Genomic DNA, 21,358 nt, shown 5'->3' on the forward strand with positions numbered 1-21,358 from the left:
GCGGAAGGCAGACGCTTAACGACTGAGCCACCCAGGCGCCCTCCCCAAATACTTCTTTATGATAAACTTCCTAATGTGGAATTGCAGGGTCAAGGGGGTAAACATTTTATGATGTGGCATATGTTGCCTAATTGCCCTCCTCAAAGGTTCAGACTTCTGAGAATGCTAGCAGTGAGGGTAGAGACTGAGTCTCTTTTGCTCACTATTGTGTCCCTAGTGGGTCATAAATATATGGTGAATAAATAAATGAATTTACACTGTCTTCAATGGATTATGAATGTTTCTATTTCTGTATGCCCTAACTACTGAAAGTTAAGATCAACCTTTTAAGTAACGATAGCCAAATGTATTTATAGAGCATGTGTTATGTGTCAGGCACTAATCTGAGTACTAATTGACTGACATTATTTAACCCTCACAGTGAAGCTTGGAGTTAAGTGCTATTATTTATTACAGTTTTACAGATAAGGAAACTGAGACACGAAGGGCTACATGCTTAGAAAGTGAGATTCAAATCCAAACTATCTGGCTCTCACACTCTAGACCCTTAATGAATCATACTGCCCCTAAATCTTGGCCAATCGCACATGAAAAGAAAGTCTTATTTTGTTGAGATTTGCATTTCATTGGTTCTTAGGAAGAATGAACATAATTCATATATTTATTGGCCACCTTTATTTTGTCAAACTGCCTGTTAATGTGTTTTTCCCAATTTTTCTGTTGGTTTCTTCATATTTTTCTTATTGACTTGTAGGACATTTAAAAAAAAAAAGATTTTATGGGGCGCCTGGGTGGCTCAGATGGTTAAGTGTCTGCCTTCGGCTCAGGTCATGATCCCAGGGTCCTGGGATCGAGTCCCACATCGGGCTCCCTGCTCCTTGGGAGCCTGCTTCTCCCTCTGCCTCTCTCTCTGTCTCTGTCTCTCATGAATAAATAAATAAAATCTTTAAAAATAAATAAATAAAAGATTTTATTTATTTATTTGACAGAGAGAGACACAGTAAGAGAGGGAACACAAGCAGGGGGAGTGGGAGAGGGAGAAGCAGGCTTCCCGCCGAGCAGGGAGCCCGATGCGGGGCTCGATCCCAGGACCCTGGGATCATGACCTTAGCCGAAGGCAGACACTTAACGACCGAGCCACCCAGGTGCCCCGATTTTTTAAAAAAGGTTTTATTTTGGGGGTGCCTGGGGGGCTCAGTCAGTTAAGCGTCCAACTTTTGATTTCGTCTGAGGTCATGATCTCAGGGTTGGGAGATTGAGCCCCGTGTTGGGCTCTGCGCTCAGAGGGGAGTCTGCCGGAGATTCTCTCTCCCTCTACCCTCCCCCCTCTAAAAGAAATAAATCTTTAAAAAAAAGATTTTATTTTTAAGTAATCTGTACACCCAACGTGGGGCTCGAACTCATGAGACTGAGATCAAGAGTCACACGCTCTACTGACTGAGCCAGCCAGGCGTCCAGGATGTCTTTGTTACATATCTTAACTTTTTGGGGGGTCATATGTTTTCCAGATTTGTTATTTTTCTTTCTATTTTGTTATTGGTAATTTTTGCTGTACAGAAGAATGACACTTTTATACAGTCCCATATGTCAAACGTTTCTGTTTGACACAAGGAGAGCACCATTCTGTTGTTTATTCGAGCATGCACACTCACACACACACACATATCTATGATTTCAAAGTTTTCATCATTTGGAATTTATTCTGTGTATAGTATGAAGGAAGAATATACTGTATTCTCCCCTCCTCCAATACCATTTATAAAAAAAAAATCATTTCCCCGATTATTTGAAATGCTAACTTGGTCATATTCTAAGCTCACATAGGTTCGTTTCTGGGCTCTACCTTCCTGTCTATTCCTGTACCAATGCTGTGATGTTTTATTACGGCTTTCTAGTGCCTTTTGACTTCTGATAGGGCAAGTCCCTTCTCTTTTGGCTTCCTTTCCAAAATTACTTGGATTAATTTTAGACATTTGCTTTCTAGGTGAATTTCTGGATGAGTTGCAATTGACTGGAATTGCACTGACTGTGTAGATTACTTTGGGGAGGATGGGCTAGGTCATGGTTTTGAGTTTCCAGTTGAGGAACAGGTTATATTTCTGTAGGTCCAGGTTGGATCTGTTGTGATGGAGAGAGAGAGAGAGGGTGGTTGGAGGTATTATTTTGGAGGTAAAACTGACGTGCTTTGCTAATATATTGGCCATAGAGATGAAGGGAAAATGGGGATCGCACGTTGCTTTTTGGCTTGATGGGCCGAGCACCAGCCCCAAACCCGCCCTGTGCTCTGCCCTGACCCTGGAGGGGCCCCCGCGTGGCCTCCCTTTTGCTAACTGCTGCGGTGTTAGGTTTCGTCCATAGAGGGTGCTGGAGGGACACGCCGGGCCTGGCCTGGAGAAGGGCCTTCATCCTCGGGCTGGGGGGCGGCGGTTTGGTGCAGGGGCCAGGGTCCGATGGCAGGAGGTAGGAGGCTGTCACCTGAGCAGCGCTCCCAGGCCGGGGCTTCCATCGCCGCCTCTCGGGTTTCCCCGCCCCGCGGCAGCTGCTCCCACACCCCGGCTCAGCCTCGCCCGCCCGGCCCGGCCACCTGTGCGGGCCCGCCCTTGGGGGCGGGGCTCTTCCGAGTCCGGGTTCTTCCCTCCTGCAGCCCCGCGGCTCGGGTGTGGCACAGGCCGACCTACTCGCTGGTTTCTTTTTTGATAAATACAGTACAGTATTGTAAATGTATTTTCTTTTTTTTTAAATTTGTTTATTCATTTGAGAGAGAGAGAAAGTGGAGGGAGGGGCAGAGGGAGAAGCAGACTCCACGCTGAGCAGGCAGCGCGACGCGGGGCTCGATCCCTGGACCCCGGGATCATGACCTGAGCCCAAGGCAGACGCTTCACCCACCGAGGCACCCAGGCGCCCCAACAATTTTTTTTTAAGATTTTATTCATTTATTTATTTGAGAGAGCGAGAAAGAGAGAGAGAGAAGGTCAGAGGGAGAAGCAGACTCCCTGCTGAGCAGGAAGCCTGACGCGGGACTCGATCCCGGGACTCCAGGATCACGACCTGAGCCGAAGGCAGTCGCTTAACCGACTGAGCCACCCAGGCACCCACCCCAACAATTTTTTATATTATTTTTTTCGCCGGTTCGCATTACTGGTGTGGTTTTTACTCTCCTGACCGGAACGGAATTCGTAGGTGTGGATGGAGATGTCATTGAGCTGAAGATGATGGAGAGCAGGGCAGTTTGGGTGGGTGTATCAATCAGGGTTCAGTGCAGAAAACAGAAGCCATTGTGAAGTATTCAAGGCAGACGGTGATTTATTACAGGGAATATTGCAACGTCATCAGATGGGCTGGTGGTGTAGGAACTGCGAGGTGGCCCCTTGAGTTTGAGAGACTAGGGTAGCTGGGATTGGGAGACCAGGAACCTGGGATCTTGATATTTGCCCCCTGCCAGCTCTGTGATGCCCCCTACTGGCATCCCTGTCTGTGGCTGTCTCACGTGGGGAAGTTCAAGGATTCCACTTGATGTAGGAAAGACGTTAGGGTTCAAAGCCCACGGCCAAGAAAGAATTCTTGAGATGTCTTTGGTGCAAAAAGTGGTTTTATTAAAGCACAAGGACAGGAACTGTGGGCAGAAAGAGCCACACTGGGGTCATGAGGAGTGGCCCATTAAATACTTTAAAGTTGGGAGGGGGTTAGGAAGAGCGTAAGTCTCTAAGGAATTTTGGAAGCAAGGTTTCCAGGACCTTGAGGGGGCTAGCTATTGTTGGGAAATGTCATTTATTACTGTCTAATAAACCTGAGTCATGAGACCCTTTGGATGTTTATCGGTGGGTCATGTGCTTGGGGGATGATTGCCAAAACCTATCTTGGGGGGTTTAGAGATAAAGGAGGTATCCAAAGGAATTTTTATATGTTCAAGTAGACTTACAGAATCCTGGTGGGGGGGTGGTGGTGGCTAGGATTGCCTTTTGCCCTTAGCAAAATGTCAACATCGAGGCAGTTGAGTCCCTAGAGGAATGTCACTCTGCCTGTTTCAAGGACTTGTCAATGGGCTGTAAGTAGTAAGGAAATTTAATAATTTCTCTTCTGCCTTTTTTCCCATGTCACACTCAGAAGTCCCACTGTAAGGGAGTCTGAAAAATGTAGTGTTTAGCTTTTTGGTTCTAAAATACAGGAAAATAAATAGAAGCAGCTGATGAGAATGGAGGTTGAATGCAGTTGGCCATATCCAGATTACATGGAAAATCAAAAGTCTAGATTTGAGCATCTGAGGCTCCCATTAACATCCCAAGTGAATGTGTTAAATGGGTAGACACACGCACCTGGGGCTCCATGGGGAAGTCGAGGTTGGAAACGGGCCTGGGAAATGTCAGCAAGCCATGGGAATGGATCCCTTCGAGTAGGGCCACTAAGTCCAGCCTACCCTCACTTACTATTTCCTACAGCTGCTTTCATGCTATGATAACAGAGCAGAGACCATATGACCTGCAAAGGCAAAAGTAGTTCTTGTCTGGCTCTTTATAAAAATAGTAATTGCAGACCCCTGACTTGGAGTGGACGTGGGTGAGGAAGAGCAGAAGGAGCACTGAGTTCTTGGGTACTGCAGTCATCCTGGGCTAGAGATTTGGCAGAAGTGCGTCCTGGATACAGAATTCATAAGGAAGTGACAGTCTCCTGGGCTCAGCTCTAAGGCCACATCTTGGCTAACAATTTCAAGAGCCATCAGGTGATGGGACATTCGGTGAGCACACTTCTCAAGGTTCTAGAGTCCTCATGGGTGATGGTCATGTGAGCAGAACGATGTTTTGCCCTCCAGAGTGAGAGCCTGTCAGATTGCGGGAAGACAGCCCCAACCACATTACCTTTATATCAACTCCCACATAAGTACCTTTCGTGGTTGTAAAAAAGGCCATTCACGATGAACATCACTTAGATCTATACCTCGGCTCCTGGTGTAATCTCTTTTAATGTCCCCGGGGCCATCGAGCTGTCCTGTCCACATGAGGCCTCATTCACGTGGAGCAGGGACCACACAAGGGTCATTGTCATCTGCAAGGCTTGAGAGGGACCTAGGTCAAGGCCTGGCCAGGCCCACAACAGACCTGCACCCATGTTTGGCTGTGAGGAAGAGGAGGAACCAGCCACCAGTGAGGGGGTCACACTGGCCAGGTGTTTAATATTGGGGAGAAATTGAGGAAGGCCATGTCTTGAAGTGAATGAAATGGAACCGTTGATGAGGAAAACAGCTAAACTCTTGCGTGAAAAAACAGTAAGAGTGTGGAGAAAGGCACAAGTGCAGTGTGCAAACCATGCGAACTTGGGAACAATGCCCCGATGACTCAAAACTATCTCATGTGCTACGCGCACTTTAGAATCATGTTGTGCCAGGTTCAAACTTTCAGCATCTGAACCTCAGTAGAGAGTGGTCAAGGCCGGAATGTGAGTGGGAGGCCCCAGACACTGTCTAGAAGAAGCCTCTTGAAGCACAGGGAAAAACCAAGAGATGGGAATCGTGAGGAAAAAAGATGAGCAACTTGGAGGAGAAAAAGGGAAGGTTGGTATAGCGGCCACTCCTGAATCAAAACTAGAATCGCTGGAGAAGGCTGAGTCTGGTCAGCAAGGAGCTCCCTGAATCCCAGGCCAGCCTGACAAGAAAAGACAAGGATCCCATTCTCCTCCTTCTCCTCCTTCTCCTCCTTCTCCTCCTCCTCCTCCTTCTTTCTCCTCCTTCTCCTCCTCCTCCTCCTCCTTCTTCTTCTTCTTTTCTTCTCCTTCTTCTCCTCCTCCTCCTCCTTCTTCTTCATCTTCTTCTTCTTCTTTGTTCTATGTCTATTCAGGTCCCTTGCCCATTTTGATTCTAAGATAAAGATGACGTAGGGGCGCCTGGCTGGCTGGGTGGGTAGAGCGAGCAACTCTTGATCTCAGGGTTCCGAGTTCGAGTCCCACATTGAGTGTAGAGATTACTTAAAAAGAGATCCTACAAGCTTCTAGGAAGAAAACTCAACTTAACCTACAAAAGCAAAGCCAGACTGGCATCAGGTGTGTAGTAGTCTTCAACACTGGGAGAAGATCACTGTAGGAAGAAGCGCAGCCAGGAACCCATGGCTTAGTGAGAACAGCCCCCACCTGTCCGAGCATGGCACGGTGCTGGGATGTGCCAGGAGTCAGTAACAGAGCCTCCAGGTGAGGGAAATAGTAGGGAAAGATTGCAAACCAACAGCAAACACACCAGAACCTAACCCCAACATGGGAGCAAAAAGAAATATCATTGAGCAAGGAATCTCTCCATCCCTACACACATAATGGAAATGAGACACAGAGACAGAGACACAGAGACGGAGAGAGAAAGAGAGAGACACACACAGAGAGACAGAGAAACACAGAGAGACAGAGAGAGACACACACAGTGAGAGAGAGAGAGACAGGGAGAGAGACAGAGAGGTAGAGAGGGAAGGAGTGGGAGGGACAGAGAGAGGTTCTAATAAAGTTTAAACTGTTTTAGCAGAACAGATGCTTGGGAGAAGTAAAATCCTTCCAAACTTCTCATGGGGATTGGGAGACAGGGAGAGGAAAGGGACAGAGAAATTATTCTAGAGGTTTTGTCTTGTGGAGGGATCTTGTTGGGAGAACATACTAGACATTTTGTTTGTAAGCAGTGGTAGAATAGTGAGTGTCTGAATTAAGAGGGCAGGGAAGGAAAATGTGCAGCAGTGGAATAGAAAAGTATTAGAGAGTTTCCAAATGAAAAAGCCAGAAAATGGACAGAATAGCAAAAACAAACTAAAAACCCCATTCCCCCCACCCCCCATGGAGGAGATGAGGAGAGGAAAAACTGTAAAAATTAGAAACAAAGTAAAATTTAAGGAATAAAATAAATGCATTCTTACAATAATGTGAGTGGGCTGCAGGTGCTGATGTGGTCCTGGGAGTGGAGCAAGAAAAGGGAAAAGAGGAAAAGTCTACCGACGACCACATTTGCATTCGTGCACCCGTGGAGCGATGCATATCTGTGGGAATGTGTATACTTCAAGTTGTTTGAAGTATATGTAAAGAAAACACATTTCGGGGTGTCTGGGTGGCTCAGTCGTTAAGCGTCTGCCTTCGGCTCAGGTCATGATCCCAGGGTCCTGGGATCAAGCCCCGCATTGGGCTCCTTGCTCTGCGGGAAGCCTGCTTCTCCCTCTCCCTCTCGCCCTGCTTGTGTTCCCTCTCTCGCTGTGTCCCTCTCTGTCAAATAAATAAATCTTTATTAAAAAAAAAAGGAAAACACATTTCTCAGCTGTCACTTCTTGATTTATTTATTTATTAAATATTGGTTGTTGATGGTAGCAATTAGACTAGTGACTTTTTTTTTTAATTTTAAAAAAAGATTTTACTTATTTATTTGAGAGTGAGCAAGAGAGAGAGAGCACGAGCAGGGGGAGGGGGAGGAAGAGGGGGAAGGGCAGAGGGAGAAGCAAGCTGAGCATGGAGACTGATGTGGGGCTCGATCCCAGGACTTTGAGACTGTGACCTGAACCAAAGGCAGACACTTAACCTACTGAGACACCCAGGTGCCCCAGCCCAGTGACTCTTAATGGAATTTCTACATTGTTGAGACACGGGTCTAGACCTTGCTTCCCTCTTCAGGGGCTGTGTTGAGAACAGACCCACCTGGATTGAGCCAGTCTGGCAAGAGATAGCATCCACATTCTGTCACCAGGCTCCTCATATGTGCACCATCATTCTCTGTGTGTGCACTCCTGAGGGCTGTTCCTGGGCTCGGAAATTCTTTGATTCATTTCTTGTCACTTGGAGAAACTAAATATGACTAGTCCCTCTCTGGAGAACCCAGAAATATATAATGTGATGAGTGCTCCTTGTCACCCTTACTTTTGGGATCTGACATGATGCCTTCAGAACATCTACAACTGGTCTGTGCTGCAGAATAATGACAGTTTGGGGACTGTTTATAATATTTACCATGTTAACCATTTGTAAGGGCACAATTCAATGGCATTAAATACATTCACAATGCTGTGTACCCATCACCACTATCTATACCCAAGACTTTCTCATCATTGCCAACATAAACTCTGTACTCATTAAACAAAAACTCCTTCTCCTCATCTCCCAGGCCCTGGTAACCTCTAATCTACTGTCTGTCTCTATGAATCTGACCACTCCAGGTGCCTCATATAAGTGAAACATACAATATCTGTCCTTTTGTGTCTGGCTTATTGCACTCAGTATAATGTTAACTATATTAGTGGATATTTGGGCTGTTTCTTCCTTTTGGCTATCATGAATAGTGCTGCTATGAACATGTGTGTGCACATGCTTATTTGAGTATCTGTTTTTGATTTTTAGGTATATACCAAATTGGTAGGTCATATGGTAATTCTGTGTTTAGCTTTTTGAAAACCTAACAAATTGTTTTCCACAGTGGCTGAACCATTTACATTCTCACCAGCAATATATGAGAGTCCTAGTTTCTCCATATCTGTGCCAACACTTTTATTTTCTCTCTTTCATTTATAGCCATCCTAGTGGATGTGAAGTGGTACCTCATTGTGGTTTTGATTTGCATTTCCCTAATGATATTGAGCATCTTTTCATGTGCTTGCTTGTCATTTACATATCTTTGGAGAAATGCCTATTCAGTATCTTTGCCTATTTAAAAAAATGGGTTGTTGTCTTTTTGTTGTTGGGTTGTAAGTGTTCTTTATATATTCTGGATACTAGACCCTGATCAGAAATATTATTTGGAAATATTTTCACCTATTCTGCAAGTTGTCATTTTCTTGATAATGTCTTTTGATGCACAAAAGTTTTACATTTCAGGGCGGCTGGGTGGCTCAGTTGGTTAAGCGACTGCCTTCGGCTCAGGTCATGATCCTGGAGTCCCGGGATCGAGTCCCGCATCGGGTTCCCTGCTCGGCAGGGAGTCTGCTTCTCCCTCTGACCCTCCTCCCTCTCATGCTCTCTGTCTCTCATTCTCTCTGTCTCAAATAAATTAAAAAAAAAAAAAGTTTTACATTTCATTGCAGTCTAGTCTGTCTATGTTTTCTTTTGTTGCTCATTTTTTCAAAAGACTGACTTATTTATTTGAGAGAGAGAGTGAGCGAGCATGAGCAGGAGGGGCAGAGGGAGAGGGAGAGAATCCTCAGGCAGACTCCCCACTGAGTGTGTACCCCTGATGCGGGGCCTGATCCCAGGACCCTGAGATCACGATCTGAGCCAAAATCAAGAGTTGGATGCTCAACCAACTGAGCCACCCAGGCGCCCCCCTTTTTGCTCATTTTTATTGATGTCGTATCTAAGAATCCATTGTCAAAACCAAGGTCATGAATATTTATTCCTATGTTTTCTTCTAAGAGTTCTATGGTTATAGCTCTTATACTTAAATTGCTGATCCATTTGAAGTTAATTTTTGTATACAGTGTGAGGTAGGGGTCCAACTTCATTCTTCTGCATGTGGATATCCAGCTATCCTAGCACTATTTATCAATGAGACTATTCTCTCTCCGTTGAACGGCATTTGCACCCTTACCAGAAAATCAACTGACCATAGATGCATGGATTTATTTCTGGACTTTCATTTCTATTCCATTGGTCTGTATGTCCATCTTTGTGCGAGTACCACACTGTTCTGAATGCTGTAGATGTGTACTAAGTTTTGAAGTTGGAAACCGTGAGTTCTCTAATTTTGTTCTCTTTCAAGTTTTTTTGTTTTTTTTTTTGGCTATTTGAGGCCTCTTGCAATTCCACATGAATTTGAGGGTTAGTTTTGCCATTTCTACAAAAGGGGGCATTTGAATTTTGATAGAGGTTGCATTGAATCTGTAGATCACTGTAGATAGTATTGACATCTTAGCAATAGCAAGTCTTCCAATCCATGAACATATTTAGTCTTTAATTTCTTTCAGCAATGTTTGTAGTTTTCAGCATACAAGTCTGTCACCTCCTTGGTTAGATTTATTCCCAACTATTTAATTCTTTTAAATAATACTGTAAATGGAACTGCTTTCTTAATTTCCTTTTCAGATTGTTTGTTGCTGGTGTGTAGAAACACAACTGATTTTTGTGTGTTGTTCTTGTATATTGCAATTTTGCTGAAAAATTTTTTACTACCTTTAGTTGCTTTCTTTTGATTCTTTGGGATTATCTATGTATATATAAGATCATATCATCTGTGAATAGAGAGTTTTGCCTCTTCCTTTTGAATCTGGGTGCCTTTTTATTTGTTTTTATTCACTAATAGCTCTGGCTAGTACTTCTGGTACTGTATTGAATAGCAGCAGTGAAAACAGGCATTCTTTCCTTGTTTCTGATCGTAGGTGGAGGGAACATTTTCAGTCTTTCACCATTGAGTATGATGTTAGCTGTGGGTTTTTCTTCAATTTCCTTTATCATGTTGAGATATTTCCTTTTGATTCCTAGTTTTCTGAGTGTTTTTGTCATGAAAGGTTATTGGATTTTGTCAAGTGCTTTTTCTGTGTCAGTTGAGATGATCATGTATTTTTTTCCCTTTAATTTCCCTTTATTAATGTAGTCTAATAATTAATGTATTCTAATCAATGTATTACACTGATTGATTTTCTTTTGTTGAACCACCCTTGCATTCCTGGTCTTTAATATGGATTATTATTTTTTTTTAAAGATTTTATTTATTTATTTGACAGAGAGAGACACAGTGAGAGAGGGAACACAAGCAGGGGGAGTGGGAGAGGGAGAAGCAGGCTTCCCACTGAGCAGGGAGCCCGATGCGGGGCTCGATCCCAGGACCCTGGGATCATGACCTGAGCCAAAGGCAGACGCTTAACGACTGAGCCACCCAGTGCCCCTCTTTGATATGGATTCTTGGATCAGTTTGCTAGTATTTTGTTGAGGATTTTTGCATCTATATTACTAAGGGATATTGGTCTGTAATTTTCTTTTCTTATGATGTATTTATCTGGCTTTGGTATCAGGGTAATGCTGTCCTTATAGAATAAGGAAGTATTCCTACCTCTTCAATTTTTTTTTAAAGATTTTATTTATTTATTTGACAGAGAGATAGCGAGAGAGGGAACACAAGCAGGGGGAGTGGGAGAGGGAGACGCAGGTTTCCTGTGGAGCAGGGAGTCCAATGCGGGGCTCAATCTCAGGACCCTGGGATCATGACCTGAGCCGAAGGCAGACGCTTAACGACTGAGCCACCCAGGCACCCCTCTTCAATTTTTTTGGAAGAGTTTGAGAGGATTGGTGTTAATTCATTAAATGTTTGGTAGAACTCACCAGTGAAGCCATCTAAATCCTGGAATTTTCTTTGTTGGGAGTTTTTTTTTTTTTTTAAGATTTTATTTATTTACTTGAAAGAGAGAGAGCAAGTGCAGGGGGAGTGGCAGGCAGAGGGAGAGGGAGAAGCAGGCCGTCCGCCGAGCAGGGAGCCTGATGTGGGGCTCATTCCCAGGACCCTGGGATCATGACCTGAGCTGAAGGCAGACGCTTGACAACTGAGCCACCCAGGTGCCTCTGTTGAGAGGTTTTTGATTACAGATTCCATTTCTTGTTATAGGTCTATTGAGATTTTCTATTTCTTCTGAGTCTGTTTTGGTAGTTTGTGTGTTTCTAGGAATTTGTCCATTTCATCTAGGTTATCTAATTTGTTGGTGTACAGTTGTCCACAGTATTCTCTTATAACCCTTTTCTTTCCTGTAGGGTTGGTAGTAACATTCCCACTTTCACTTCTGATTTTAGTTTTTTGTGTCTTCTCCCTTTTTTTCTTCATCAGTCTAGCTAAAGGCTTGTCGGTTTTGTTGATCTTTGCAAAGAACCAACTTTGGTTTCATTGATTCTGTTGTTTTTCTTTTAATTCTAAATAATTAAGACACTCACAAGAACTTATTATTGTTTTATAAAGTCAATGCTCATTTAGATTTATTCACATCCTTGCCATTTTTGTTGTTTTTGCTCTTCTTTCCTTCTGGCATTCTTAGTTTAGCATTTCCTTCATTGAAGACTCTCAGTGTTTGTCTGGAAAGGTTTTTGTTTTGCCTTCATTCTTGAAAGATATGTCTTCTAGCTATAGAACTTTAGATTGTTTTGTTTCAGCACATTGAAAATTTCATTAAATTGTCTTTTGGCCTACAGTTTTTTTGTCATTGAGAAGTCAGCTGAAGACTGTCATTCCTCTGTAGGTGATCTGTCTTTTTTGGGGGGTTGCTCTTTTTTTTTTTTTTTAAGATTTTATTTATTTATTTATTAGAGAGCGAGCGAGAGAGAAACAGCATGAGAGAGGAGAGGGTCAGAGGGAGAAGCAGGCTCCCCGCTGAGCCAGGAGCCCGATGTGGGACTCGATCCCAGGACCCTGGGATCATGACCTGAGCCGAAGGCAGTCGCTTAACCAACTGAGCCACCCAGGCGCCCATGGGGGGTTGTTCTTAAGATTTTCCATCTTTTGTCTTTGCTGCAGTTTTTTACTCTGGTGTATCTTGGTATGAATTTCCTTTTATTTCTCCTGCTTGACATTCATTGGGTCTTTTGAATCTCTGAATTGTCTTTCATCAATTGTCATCTTTATGACATTAAGTTTTCCAATCCCTGAATGTGGTAAATGTATACATCAATTTAGAATTTAAAAAAATTTAAACTTATGGGCGCCTGGGTGGCTCAGTTGGTTAAGCGACTGCCTTCAGCTCAGGTCATGATCCTGGAGTCCCGGGACCGAGTCCCACATCGGGCTACCTCCTCAGCAGGGAGTCTGCTTCTCCCTCTGATCCTCCCCCTCTCATGCTCTCTGTCTCCCATTCTCTCTCTCAGATAAATAAATAAAATCTTAAAAAAAAATTTAAACTTACATTTGAACTGATATTTAGCAACTGATTTCAAGATTTAGATATATATTCACCTCTTTGGAATAAGAGGTGACTTTCTTTTTTTTTTTTTTAAAGATTTATTTATTTATTTGAGAGAGCGAGAATAAGAGAGAGTACATGAGAGGGGGAAGGGTCAGAGGGAGAAGCAGGCTCCTCGCTGAGCAGGGAGCCCGATGCGGGACTCGATCCCGGGACTCCAGGATCATGACCTGAGCCGAAGGCAGTTGCTTAACCAACTGAGCCACCCAGGCGCCCAAGAGGTGACTTTCATTATGCTTTATGTCTTTCTTCTCTCTCCCTTCTCATACTTTGAACTTGTTTTAAAATACTATGCCTCTTCTATTATGGGATCTCCAGTAATATCAGTATTAAACTTCACAGCCACATTATTAATAATTATTTAAGTAAGTTTTTCAATACCACATCTTAAAGTCGTGTTCATGTTTTCATCATTCCCATATTGTTGAATGCTTACATGTTTTAGTTTTTTTCATTTTAAATCATATTGTATTGTTTATTTTTTTTACATAACTTTTTTCTTCTTTGTATAAATCTTTTCCCATGTCAGATGAATTCCTTAAGAAGCAGTCCCTGTAGGGTGTGATTATTTAATCTGGGATTTATATTTTCTAAGCCTTAAACATTATTCTAGACTTATTTATACATATATAAAATTACATGTATACTTCTAAGTATAGGATTTTTATTATATTCTTTGTTTTTTTAATATTCTTTGTTTTATATCATTTCTGATTATATAATATTTTCTGCTTTTAGAAATTCCAGTAATAGAGAAACCCTACATTTGATGAGGTTTGCTGCTCACCTTATGTATATTAGCTCTCCATTTGGAATTATGTCATTATGTCACTGTGCTTTTCTTCCACTAAATGTTTCAGAGAAGGCACACTGGTGGCCAGGGCACCATCCAGCTTTGTTCAGGCTCAGTGACCAGGTAGCACTGGGTTCCTCTATGAGTGGCTGCAGTGGATCAGCTCATACATGGATACATCTTCTATTCCTAGGCTCCCAGTGTATGGATAGTTGGTTGCTGATAAGCAGGAGACTCATCCGTTCCTGTTTTGGACTGTCTGAGGAAACAGAAGCTTCAGGTACTAGGCATGAATCCCTCTCTATTCCTTGTGTAGACTGGAACAGGATTTCTGCCTCAGCAGGATGCCACTAATGGTCAGATCTACTTTCTTGATGTTTGTTTTTCCCCTTAATGGTAACTTTGATATTTACATTGTCTCATAGCACAACTAGAACAATTTTTGTTTCACAATTTGTCTAGGTGACTTCATGTTCTGTCACCTTTCCAGCAGTACTACATTTTTACATTCTCTGGGAAGTTAGGAGGGCGAATCTCCCACAATTTAGGGAGGTAACATGTCCCCGGTCACCTTCCCAATAGGGATTTTCTCCGTGCAGTAGAGTTTCGCCCTCCCCCTGGATTTTGACAAAGGGAGGTGTTTTCTTTCCACAGAGGATGGGACTAGACCCTTCCTTGGTCACCTGTGCCACCAAGACCCATCAGAGTCCTTGACACCTTGTGAAATTGATTGGGGTGATTTTCTGTGCTTGGTTCCTCCCCCCATAGTACCCTAAGGTATCGCTTGCTGGACACTTCTCCTGTTCTCTGACAGCAGCCTGGGGCTCTGCTAACAACAGGTATTTTCAGAAGCTTGGTAGAAATGCCTGATAGGGTATGGCATGGCCTATAAGGAGGTGCAGGTGGGCTTGTCATCTCCAACTTTTCAAGGTCTCTGGACCCCAAACAACCAAGAGGCAGAACCTGAGACTGGGACAGGAATAAGTACAATGTCCATAAACCCTGCCACCAACTTGAGGTCCACCTTAAGGCATGAGCCCTCCTTCCACCCTCTTACTGTCATCTAATATGTTCAGGGGAGCTGGGAGGTGACCAGATGGGTGAGGTACCTGAGGTCCAGCAGAGCCCAAGCTGGGTGCCAGGGACGCTCCTTGGCCATCTCCTCACTGCCTGAGTCAGGGAGAAGTCCCGTGTCCTAGAAAAAGGAACGAATACATGTTGTAGGGGGTCTGGCTTTGTCCCAGAGATCCTGGCTCTTTTTCATGTCTGGGCCCCACTTGTCCCCAGACTTATTCTTGAGATGAGGTTAAGTGAGAAGCAGATGGAGGAGACAAGTCTCCTTCCCTGAGAAACCAAGCTGAGGGAAGCCAAGTGCATGCCCAGCAGAAGGATCTACGTGCTGACCTGTAAGGGGGCTGAGTTCCAGTGAGGACGCTGGAGTGGAGTGATTTGGCTAAGATGAGGGAAGGCCAAGGAATGAGATGGGATACCCAGAAGTCAGGCTGATAGATTACCTGGGGTCAAAGGAGGGTCTCTGAGGGATGCTGGGGGCTGGCTGGTGAGGTAACAGGGGTAAGAGCAGGCTGGGCTCAGGGCTTTCTGGGGGCACCATGGAAGAGGCATCTGAGCAGTCAAGATGGTCCATAGGGTGCAGGGGGAGGCCCAGGAGGCTCTAGAAAGGGCAGGTGGGTTGTAATAAGCCAGGTCAATAGAGAAATACAACTTTTGGATTTTCTTTATTTTGTTCATTTTTTTTCTCTTGATAGCTTAGAAAATTCCTTTAGAAAACTCTATCCCATCTCGGCTGAACTCAGGGTAAGGGAAGTCCAGAGGCTGCTGGAAGAGGGGAGATGGGGGCTTTAGCCTTGGCCCCTCTCAAGCACCCTTATGCGTCCTGGGAGAGAACAGTGCAAGTCTCCACTTCACACCTGAGGTGACAGGAGGATGCACTTTCTTTCTTTCTTTTTTTTTTTTTTTACGATTTTATTTATTTATTTGACAGAGAGAGATAAAGCGAGAGAAGGAACACAAGCAGGGGGAGTGGGAGTGGGAGAAGCAGGCTTCCCGCGGAGCAGGGAGCCCGATGCGGGGCTCGATCCCAGGACCCTGGGATCATGACCGGAGCCAAAGGCAGATGCTTAACGACTGAGCCACGCAGGTGCCCCGAGGATGCACTTTCTAAGGCAGTGCTTAGTGTCAGGATGCATGCCCTCCATGGTCTCCCTCAGTCTGAGACCAGCCTGCAGTGTTGGCACGATGGGGTGTGTGCCTCTCCCACCCCTCCCCCGCTGGCCCACAGTGGAACCGTCTTCTTGGGTTTCTGGTAATTTCATCAGGGCTGCATCATGTTGCTAAAGCTGCAGATAACATCTCCTTGTGGGTAACTCTTCCCTGAAAGAGCCCCTGAGGCTGGACCCAGGCTCAGAGTTGGAACAATGCGGTGGAAGTTTGGGGGGGTCTGAGGGTCTGTAGGTAGAAGCAGGTTGGCTGGGATCTGGAACTGTGTTGAGGAACAATGCCATTTGCCACTGGACCCCATGGCAAGGCGAAGTGGGCAGGTGGGCCTGGAGAGGCCCCTGAGCTCCTGGAGCTCTTGGATATTATGCTGACTCCTGAGAGCTCCGCCTAGCTCCACTGACAAACCCCCATCCAGGCACGGGCACGGAGACCCACCCCATCCTAGGCCAGGCAGAGCGACTGTCCCCCAGCACAGGTCCACCTTAACTGGGCAGCCCTGTGGGCGGAGCTCATTGTTGATGCCGTCTGTGCAGACCTGAGCGCAGGACCGACTTGCAGGAAGCACACGCAGCTTCCCGCCTGCTGACCCGGTTCCTCACGCTGCATCTGCAGCCCAGCACCATGATCCAGGGTGCCTCGGAGCCTGATGGCCTCAGCTGGGGCTGGGACGGGGAGGATGACTGGGACGGCGCTGTCCTGACCCTGCTGGCGCTGGCTGTGGTGGCCGCCACGGGACTGGCCTTGCACTGGTTTGGCTCTGGGCAGGACCAGGAGGCAGCAGCACCCGCATCCACAGCCCCTGGGGCCCAGCCTTCACAGGCGGGAGGAGCCAGGCCCGCCCTGCCCCTGAAGTCCAAGGTCAGTGATGGTGTTGAGGGAAGCAGCCCAGGGCAGGGGAAGCCAGACCCTCCGGGACGTGGCCAGGGGAGTCCGGCTGCAGCAGGGGCCCAGGATCCGAAGCTCCGGGGAGGTGGCCGTCTGGCTGCCACAGCTGGTGAGGTGACCACTGGAGGGGCCTTGGGACAGCAGCAAGGTAATGCCAAGCCAGAAGCCCCCCGAGGCAAAAGAAGGGAGCCTCTCGGGCCAGGTGCTGCCCTCATGGGTAGAAGCAAAGTGGGGGGGACGTCTGGCCCCCTCCTGATACACTTCACCCCTCGGAGTCCTGGCAGACAGATGGAAGGACAAGTGAAGGCAGGAGGCGTCCAAGTCAAGGTGCCAACTCACCAGGGCCTGATCCACACCACAGAACAGGACACCAGTCCCTGGCAACGAGGTGTAGGGTCACCTGGCTCACTAGAGAGAGGCCCCAGCAGCCGGCGGTGGCAGGTGGACCACAGCTCAGGAGATAGAAACCGCCACTTCCCGAGGTTGGACTCCCTGCGCCTGGGCGCTGTGGTGAGCGTGTGGGATGCTGTGGATGCAGGCAGCAGCCTCTCCACAGGCTCTCAGAGGCCCCCTGTTCCCCAGGAGCCACCTCCATCACACACCACGCAGACTGGGCCCTTGGCTGAGGGCACAGAGAAGGGGTGCAGGGAGAGCAGCCTCCAACCAGCCCCAGTCCTAGCTCTGGAAAGCAGGGAGCCTGGGTCCCAGGCTCCCAGGGAGGCTCAGGGATCTCCAGCCTCCGTGGAAGGCTGGCCCTGGGAGAGGAGGGATTTTCTTGTCACCAGGAGCTTCAGCCAGGCCCCAGGCTCCATGGGCCCATGGCCAGAGGGGTCGCAGTGTGGACACCCACTCTTGTCTCAAGGGCGGGGGACCACAGACGCCAACGACGCAGTAAAGGCTGGGGCTAATGGCTCTGGAGATGGCTCTTTCTTCAGCTCAGGGCCCGGCGGGACAGAGGAGCAAGCGGGCCACGGCGTCAGAGAAGGGAGAGAATCCCAGCAAGGCCAGGGGGAGCAGAGCAGTGAGCAGGAGGGAGGCCTTCAGGACAGAGGAAAGCCCTCTACAGACACTGTCCAGGGAGCCCCCTCCTTGAGTCCCTTAGCCACACCCTCTCCATGCTTCCCTAAGCCCCTTCCACTCTTGGCTTCCCCTCTGACAGTACGTCCCCAAGGAGGTCTCTTACCTGTAGGCCCAACCTCCTCGCCTTCAGACTCTTTGTCCCTCAGAGTTAGCCAGGGTCCTGTGGAGGATGAAACTCACAGGCCAGTGCAAGCCCCAGCTGCAGCCCCAGCCCCAGCCCCGTCCCCTGCCCTAGCCTCAACCCCAGCCCCAGCCCCAGCCCTAGTGTCAGCCCCAGCGCCATCCTCAGCTGCAGCCCCAGCCCTGTCCCCTGCCCCCAGTAATGGGTCAAGGCCTACGGCACAGGACCACAGTGCGGCTTTCCGCAAGGACAAGCAGGAAGGGCAAATCTCAACCAGCTGGGAAAATCTTATTTCCATGGTTCTTAGGAGTCACCCTTTCCCCAGGCAAGAGAGACCCCAAGGGAGAGCCCCAAGGGCAGCTCCCCAGAGCCCTAGAGATCCCAGCACTGGTGCACCCTCTGAGAACAGAGAGTCTGGTTCTGCCCCTGAAGGGGCCGCCCCCAGCCTGGAGGTCAGGAATGGCTCCTCAGGGGCAGACACAGAGGCTGGACGTCGGCAACAGCAGAGCCACTTGGAGACCAAGGAGGCTCCCATCCCAGAGCCTCCCTCAGGTCCGAGAGGAGATGCAGTCGAGGAGAAGCGTGCAGAAGACCCTCTGTTGCCCGGAGCTGCAATGCCCGGGGCCCCATCACCGCGCCCTGAGCGGAGGCAGTCTGGCCCCCAACCCTCCCCCACTGGGAGGGGCGCCTCACAGCCGGTCCCGCCACCGCGGAATCGCAGCGCGTGTGAAAGAGCAGAGAGCTCCGAGCGCGGTGTCCGCCAGGCTGCGTCCGCGAGGCGCCGGGGAGAGGCTCCGGGGGAGAAACCCCGCCCTGCAGGCAGCGGGATAGTCGTCCCGGGAAAGCAGAAAGAGGCCCGCAAGCTCATGGTGCTTCTGCAGAGGCCGGGGCGCTGGGGGGAGGGGGAGGGGCCCCGGAAGCCCAGCCCCCTAGCCCGCGAGCCGGCTTCGGCAGCAGCTCTACGACAACGCCCGGACCTGGGCAACTGCCTGGACGTCCTGGCCTTCGCCCAGCGGCACGCGGAGCCCGGCCTGCTGCGGGAGACATACGCCTTGATGAGCGACAATCTGCTGCACGTGCTGGGAGACCCGCACCTCTACCGGCAGCTGAGCGGGGCGGACCGGGAGCGCATCCTGAGCCTTCGGACTGGCCGGGGCCAGGCGGTGCTGGGGGTCCTTGTGCTGCCCAGCCTCTACCGGGTGAGCCGCTCAGGGCTCACCAGGGGCCCTTGTGGGGAGGAGGCTCCTACTCCGGGGCCTGCACCCCTGCCTCCGCGCACGCACCTGCACGTGTTCAACCCCCGAGAAAACACCTGGCGGCCCCTGACTCAGGTGCCGGAGGAGGCCCCGCTGCGGGGCTGTGGTCTCTGCACCATGCACAACTACCTGTTCCTGGCCGGGGGCATCCGTGGCTCCGGTGCCAAGGCCGTCTGCTCCAACGAGGTCTTCTGCTACAACCCGCTGACCAACATCTGGAGCCAGGTGAGGCCCATGCAGCAGGCCCGGGCCCAGCTCAAGCTGGTGGCTCTGGACGGGCTGCTTTACGCCATCGGTGGCGAGTGCCTGTACAGCATGGAGAGCTACGATCCGCGCACGGACGCCTGGACCTCGCGCGCGCCCCTCCCTGCAGGCACCTTCCCTGTGGCCCACGAGGCTGTGGCCTGCCGTGGGGACATCTATGTCACTGGGGGCCACCTCTTCTACCGCTTGCTGAGGTACAGCCCTGGGAAGGATGCATGGGATGAGTGCCCCTACAGCGCCAGCCACCGGCGTTCCAGCGACATGGTGGCGTTGGGAGCCTTCCTCTACCGCTTCGACCTGCTGCGGGGCGTGGGCGCTGCGGTGATGCGCTACAACACGGTGACCGGCTCCTGGAGCCGGGCGGCCTCCTTGCCACTGCCCGACCCGGCCCCACTGCACTGCACCGCGCTGGGCAACACCATTTACTGCCTCAACCACCAGGTCACGGCCACCTTTACGGTCTCCGAGGGGACTGCCCAGTTCCAGGCCAGGGAGCTGCAGCCCTTTGCTCTGGGGAGTAAGGGCGTCCTCTGTCCATTCATCCTGACTCTGCCTGCCACCGACCCCCTGCAGACTGCCCTCTGAGCTGCTCTCCGGGGAGACCCTGGGGCTGGGGGTCTGCTGGCAGGTGGGGCACAGAAGGTGGCTGGGATCCAGAACTTTCTGCCATTGTTTCTGGGACAGCTTTCTTTTTCTGTTTTAATAAGACTCATGATTTCCCCCTTCCATACCCCCCAGCCCTTAAAAGAGACCTCTCCCCCTGGGAGCTCAGGCTCCTTGTACCTACCTGTGAGCTGGTTTTGGGCCATCCCTACCCCGTTTCCCAGCCTCCCACCACAGAATGCTGTCTACTGCCTTTATGACTTAGTTGTTGCCCTCACACCTCAGCTGGCTCACAAAGCCCCTCCTCCAGGATGGTTCTCCTCTGGGCTCCAGGGCCAGGCTCCCTCTGGCAGCACCGCACTGCCTGGAAAAACATCTGTCTGTGGGTCTACTGGTACTCTGAGAGCCAGGGACTGATGATGTGTCCTTAAGGACCAGGATTTGGCCTGTGGAGGAGCTGAGTGACTGCTGAGCAGAGGAAGGAGGTGGCTAGAAACAAGTCACACTTCCTGTCTTTTGTCCCTAGGGCTCCAAGCTGGGCAAGGAGTCTATAAGGAAGTGGGAAGGGGGAACAAGGAACAGAAAAGTCCCCAGGAAAATGTCTTTGCCTCAGGCCTCGGGAGCCTGGCTTGGCCTTGGGAACAACTCTGTAGCCCTCCTTTGTCTGATCCCAGAGGCCTAGAACCCTTGTCTATGAAACCATTCTGCTGTCTGCAGCCCCTGACTGTAACCCCAGCCCAGGCCTGGCCAGGACCACTTGGGCTCATGCCCCTCTGTGGGGTCTCTCCCACCTGCTCTGCCCCTCTAGAAGCCAGCCTCACTTCCCACCAATGCCTGTTCTTACGTGAGACCCAGGTTTCCCCTGAGCTCTTTCCCTTATTAGCTGTGGACTTAGAAGAGACATCTAATTTCATTCTTCTCATCTGTGCAATGGGGACAATGAACATCTGTTACTCAGGAGAGTTGTGAGAACATAAGGTCACATATGTGAGCACCTAGCACAGTGCCCAGGATGAATAAACAATGTTCCCCTTTGCCTATTTTGGAATCCACCATAGGAAGGTAAATAAATCTGACTGAATACTGCTACCTGTCCCACCCTCTGACCTGGTTTGTCTCTATCTGGCCCCGTTTTTGCTTTTTATTCTATGCTTGGTGCTACTGGCACTAAGTATGTTTAATTCATTGAAAGCATCTGCATCTTATAATTCTCATTTTTGTTCGCAAGGTTGGATATGCTGCTGCGTAG

The 21,358-nt window shown here is 48.8% G+C and overlaps 1 protein-coding gene across 1 annotated transcript in view; it reads left to right on the forward strand.

Moving 5' to 3' along the window:
- Positions 1–21,195, forward strand: part of KLHDC7B (kelch domain containing 7B) — a 29,739-nt gene extending 8,544 nt beyond the window's left edge. The window contains exon 3 of the mRNA XM_081822743.1: positions 13,856–21,195. Within this exon, the coding sequence (XP_081678869.1) occupies positions 16,522–20,091 (3,570 nt within the window). The 5' untranslated portion in view covers positions 13,856–16,521 and the 3' untranslated portion in view covers positions 20,092–21,195. The remainder of the gene's footprint in view (positions 1–13,855) is intronic.
- Positions 21,196–21,358: the final 163 nt, after the last annotated feature.

This window comes from Leptonychotes weddellii, chromosome 5 (assembly GCF_054177405.1).
Source record: "Leptonychotes weddellii isolate Sample4059 chromosome 5, ASM5417740v2, whole genome shotgun sequence".
Taxonomy (NCBI): domain Eukaryota; kingdom Metazoa; phylum Chordata; class Mammalia; order Carnivora; family Phocidae; genus Leptonychotes; species Leptonychotes weddellii.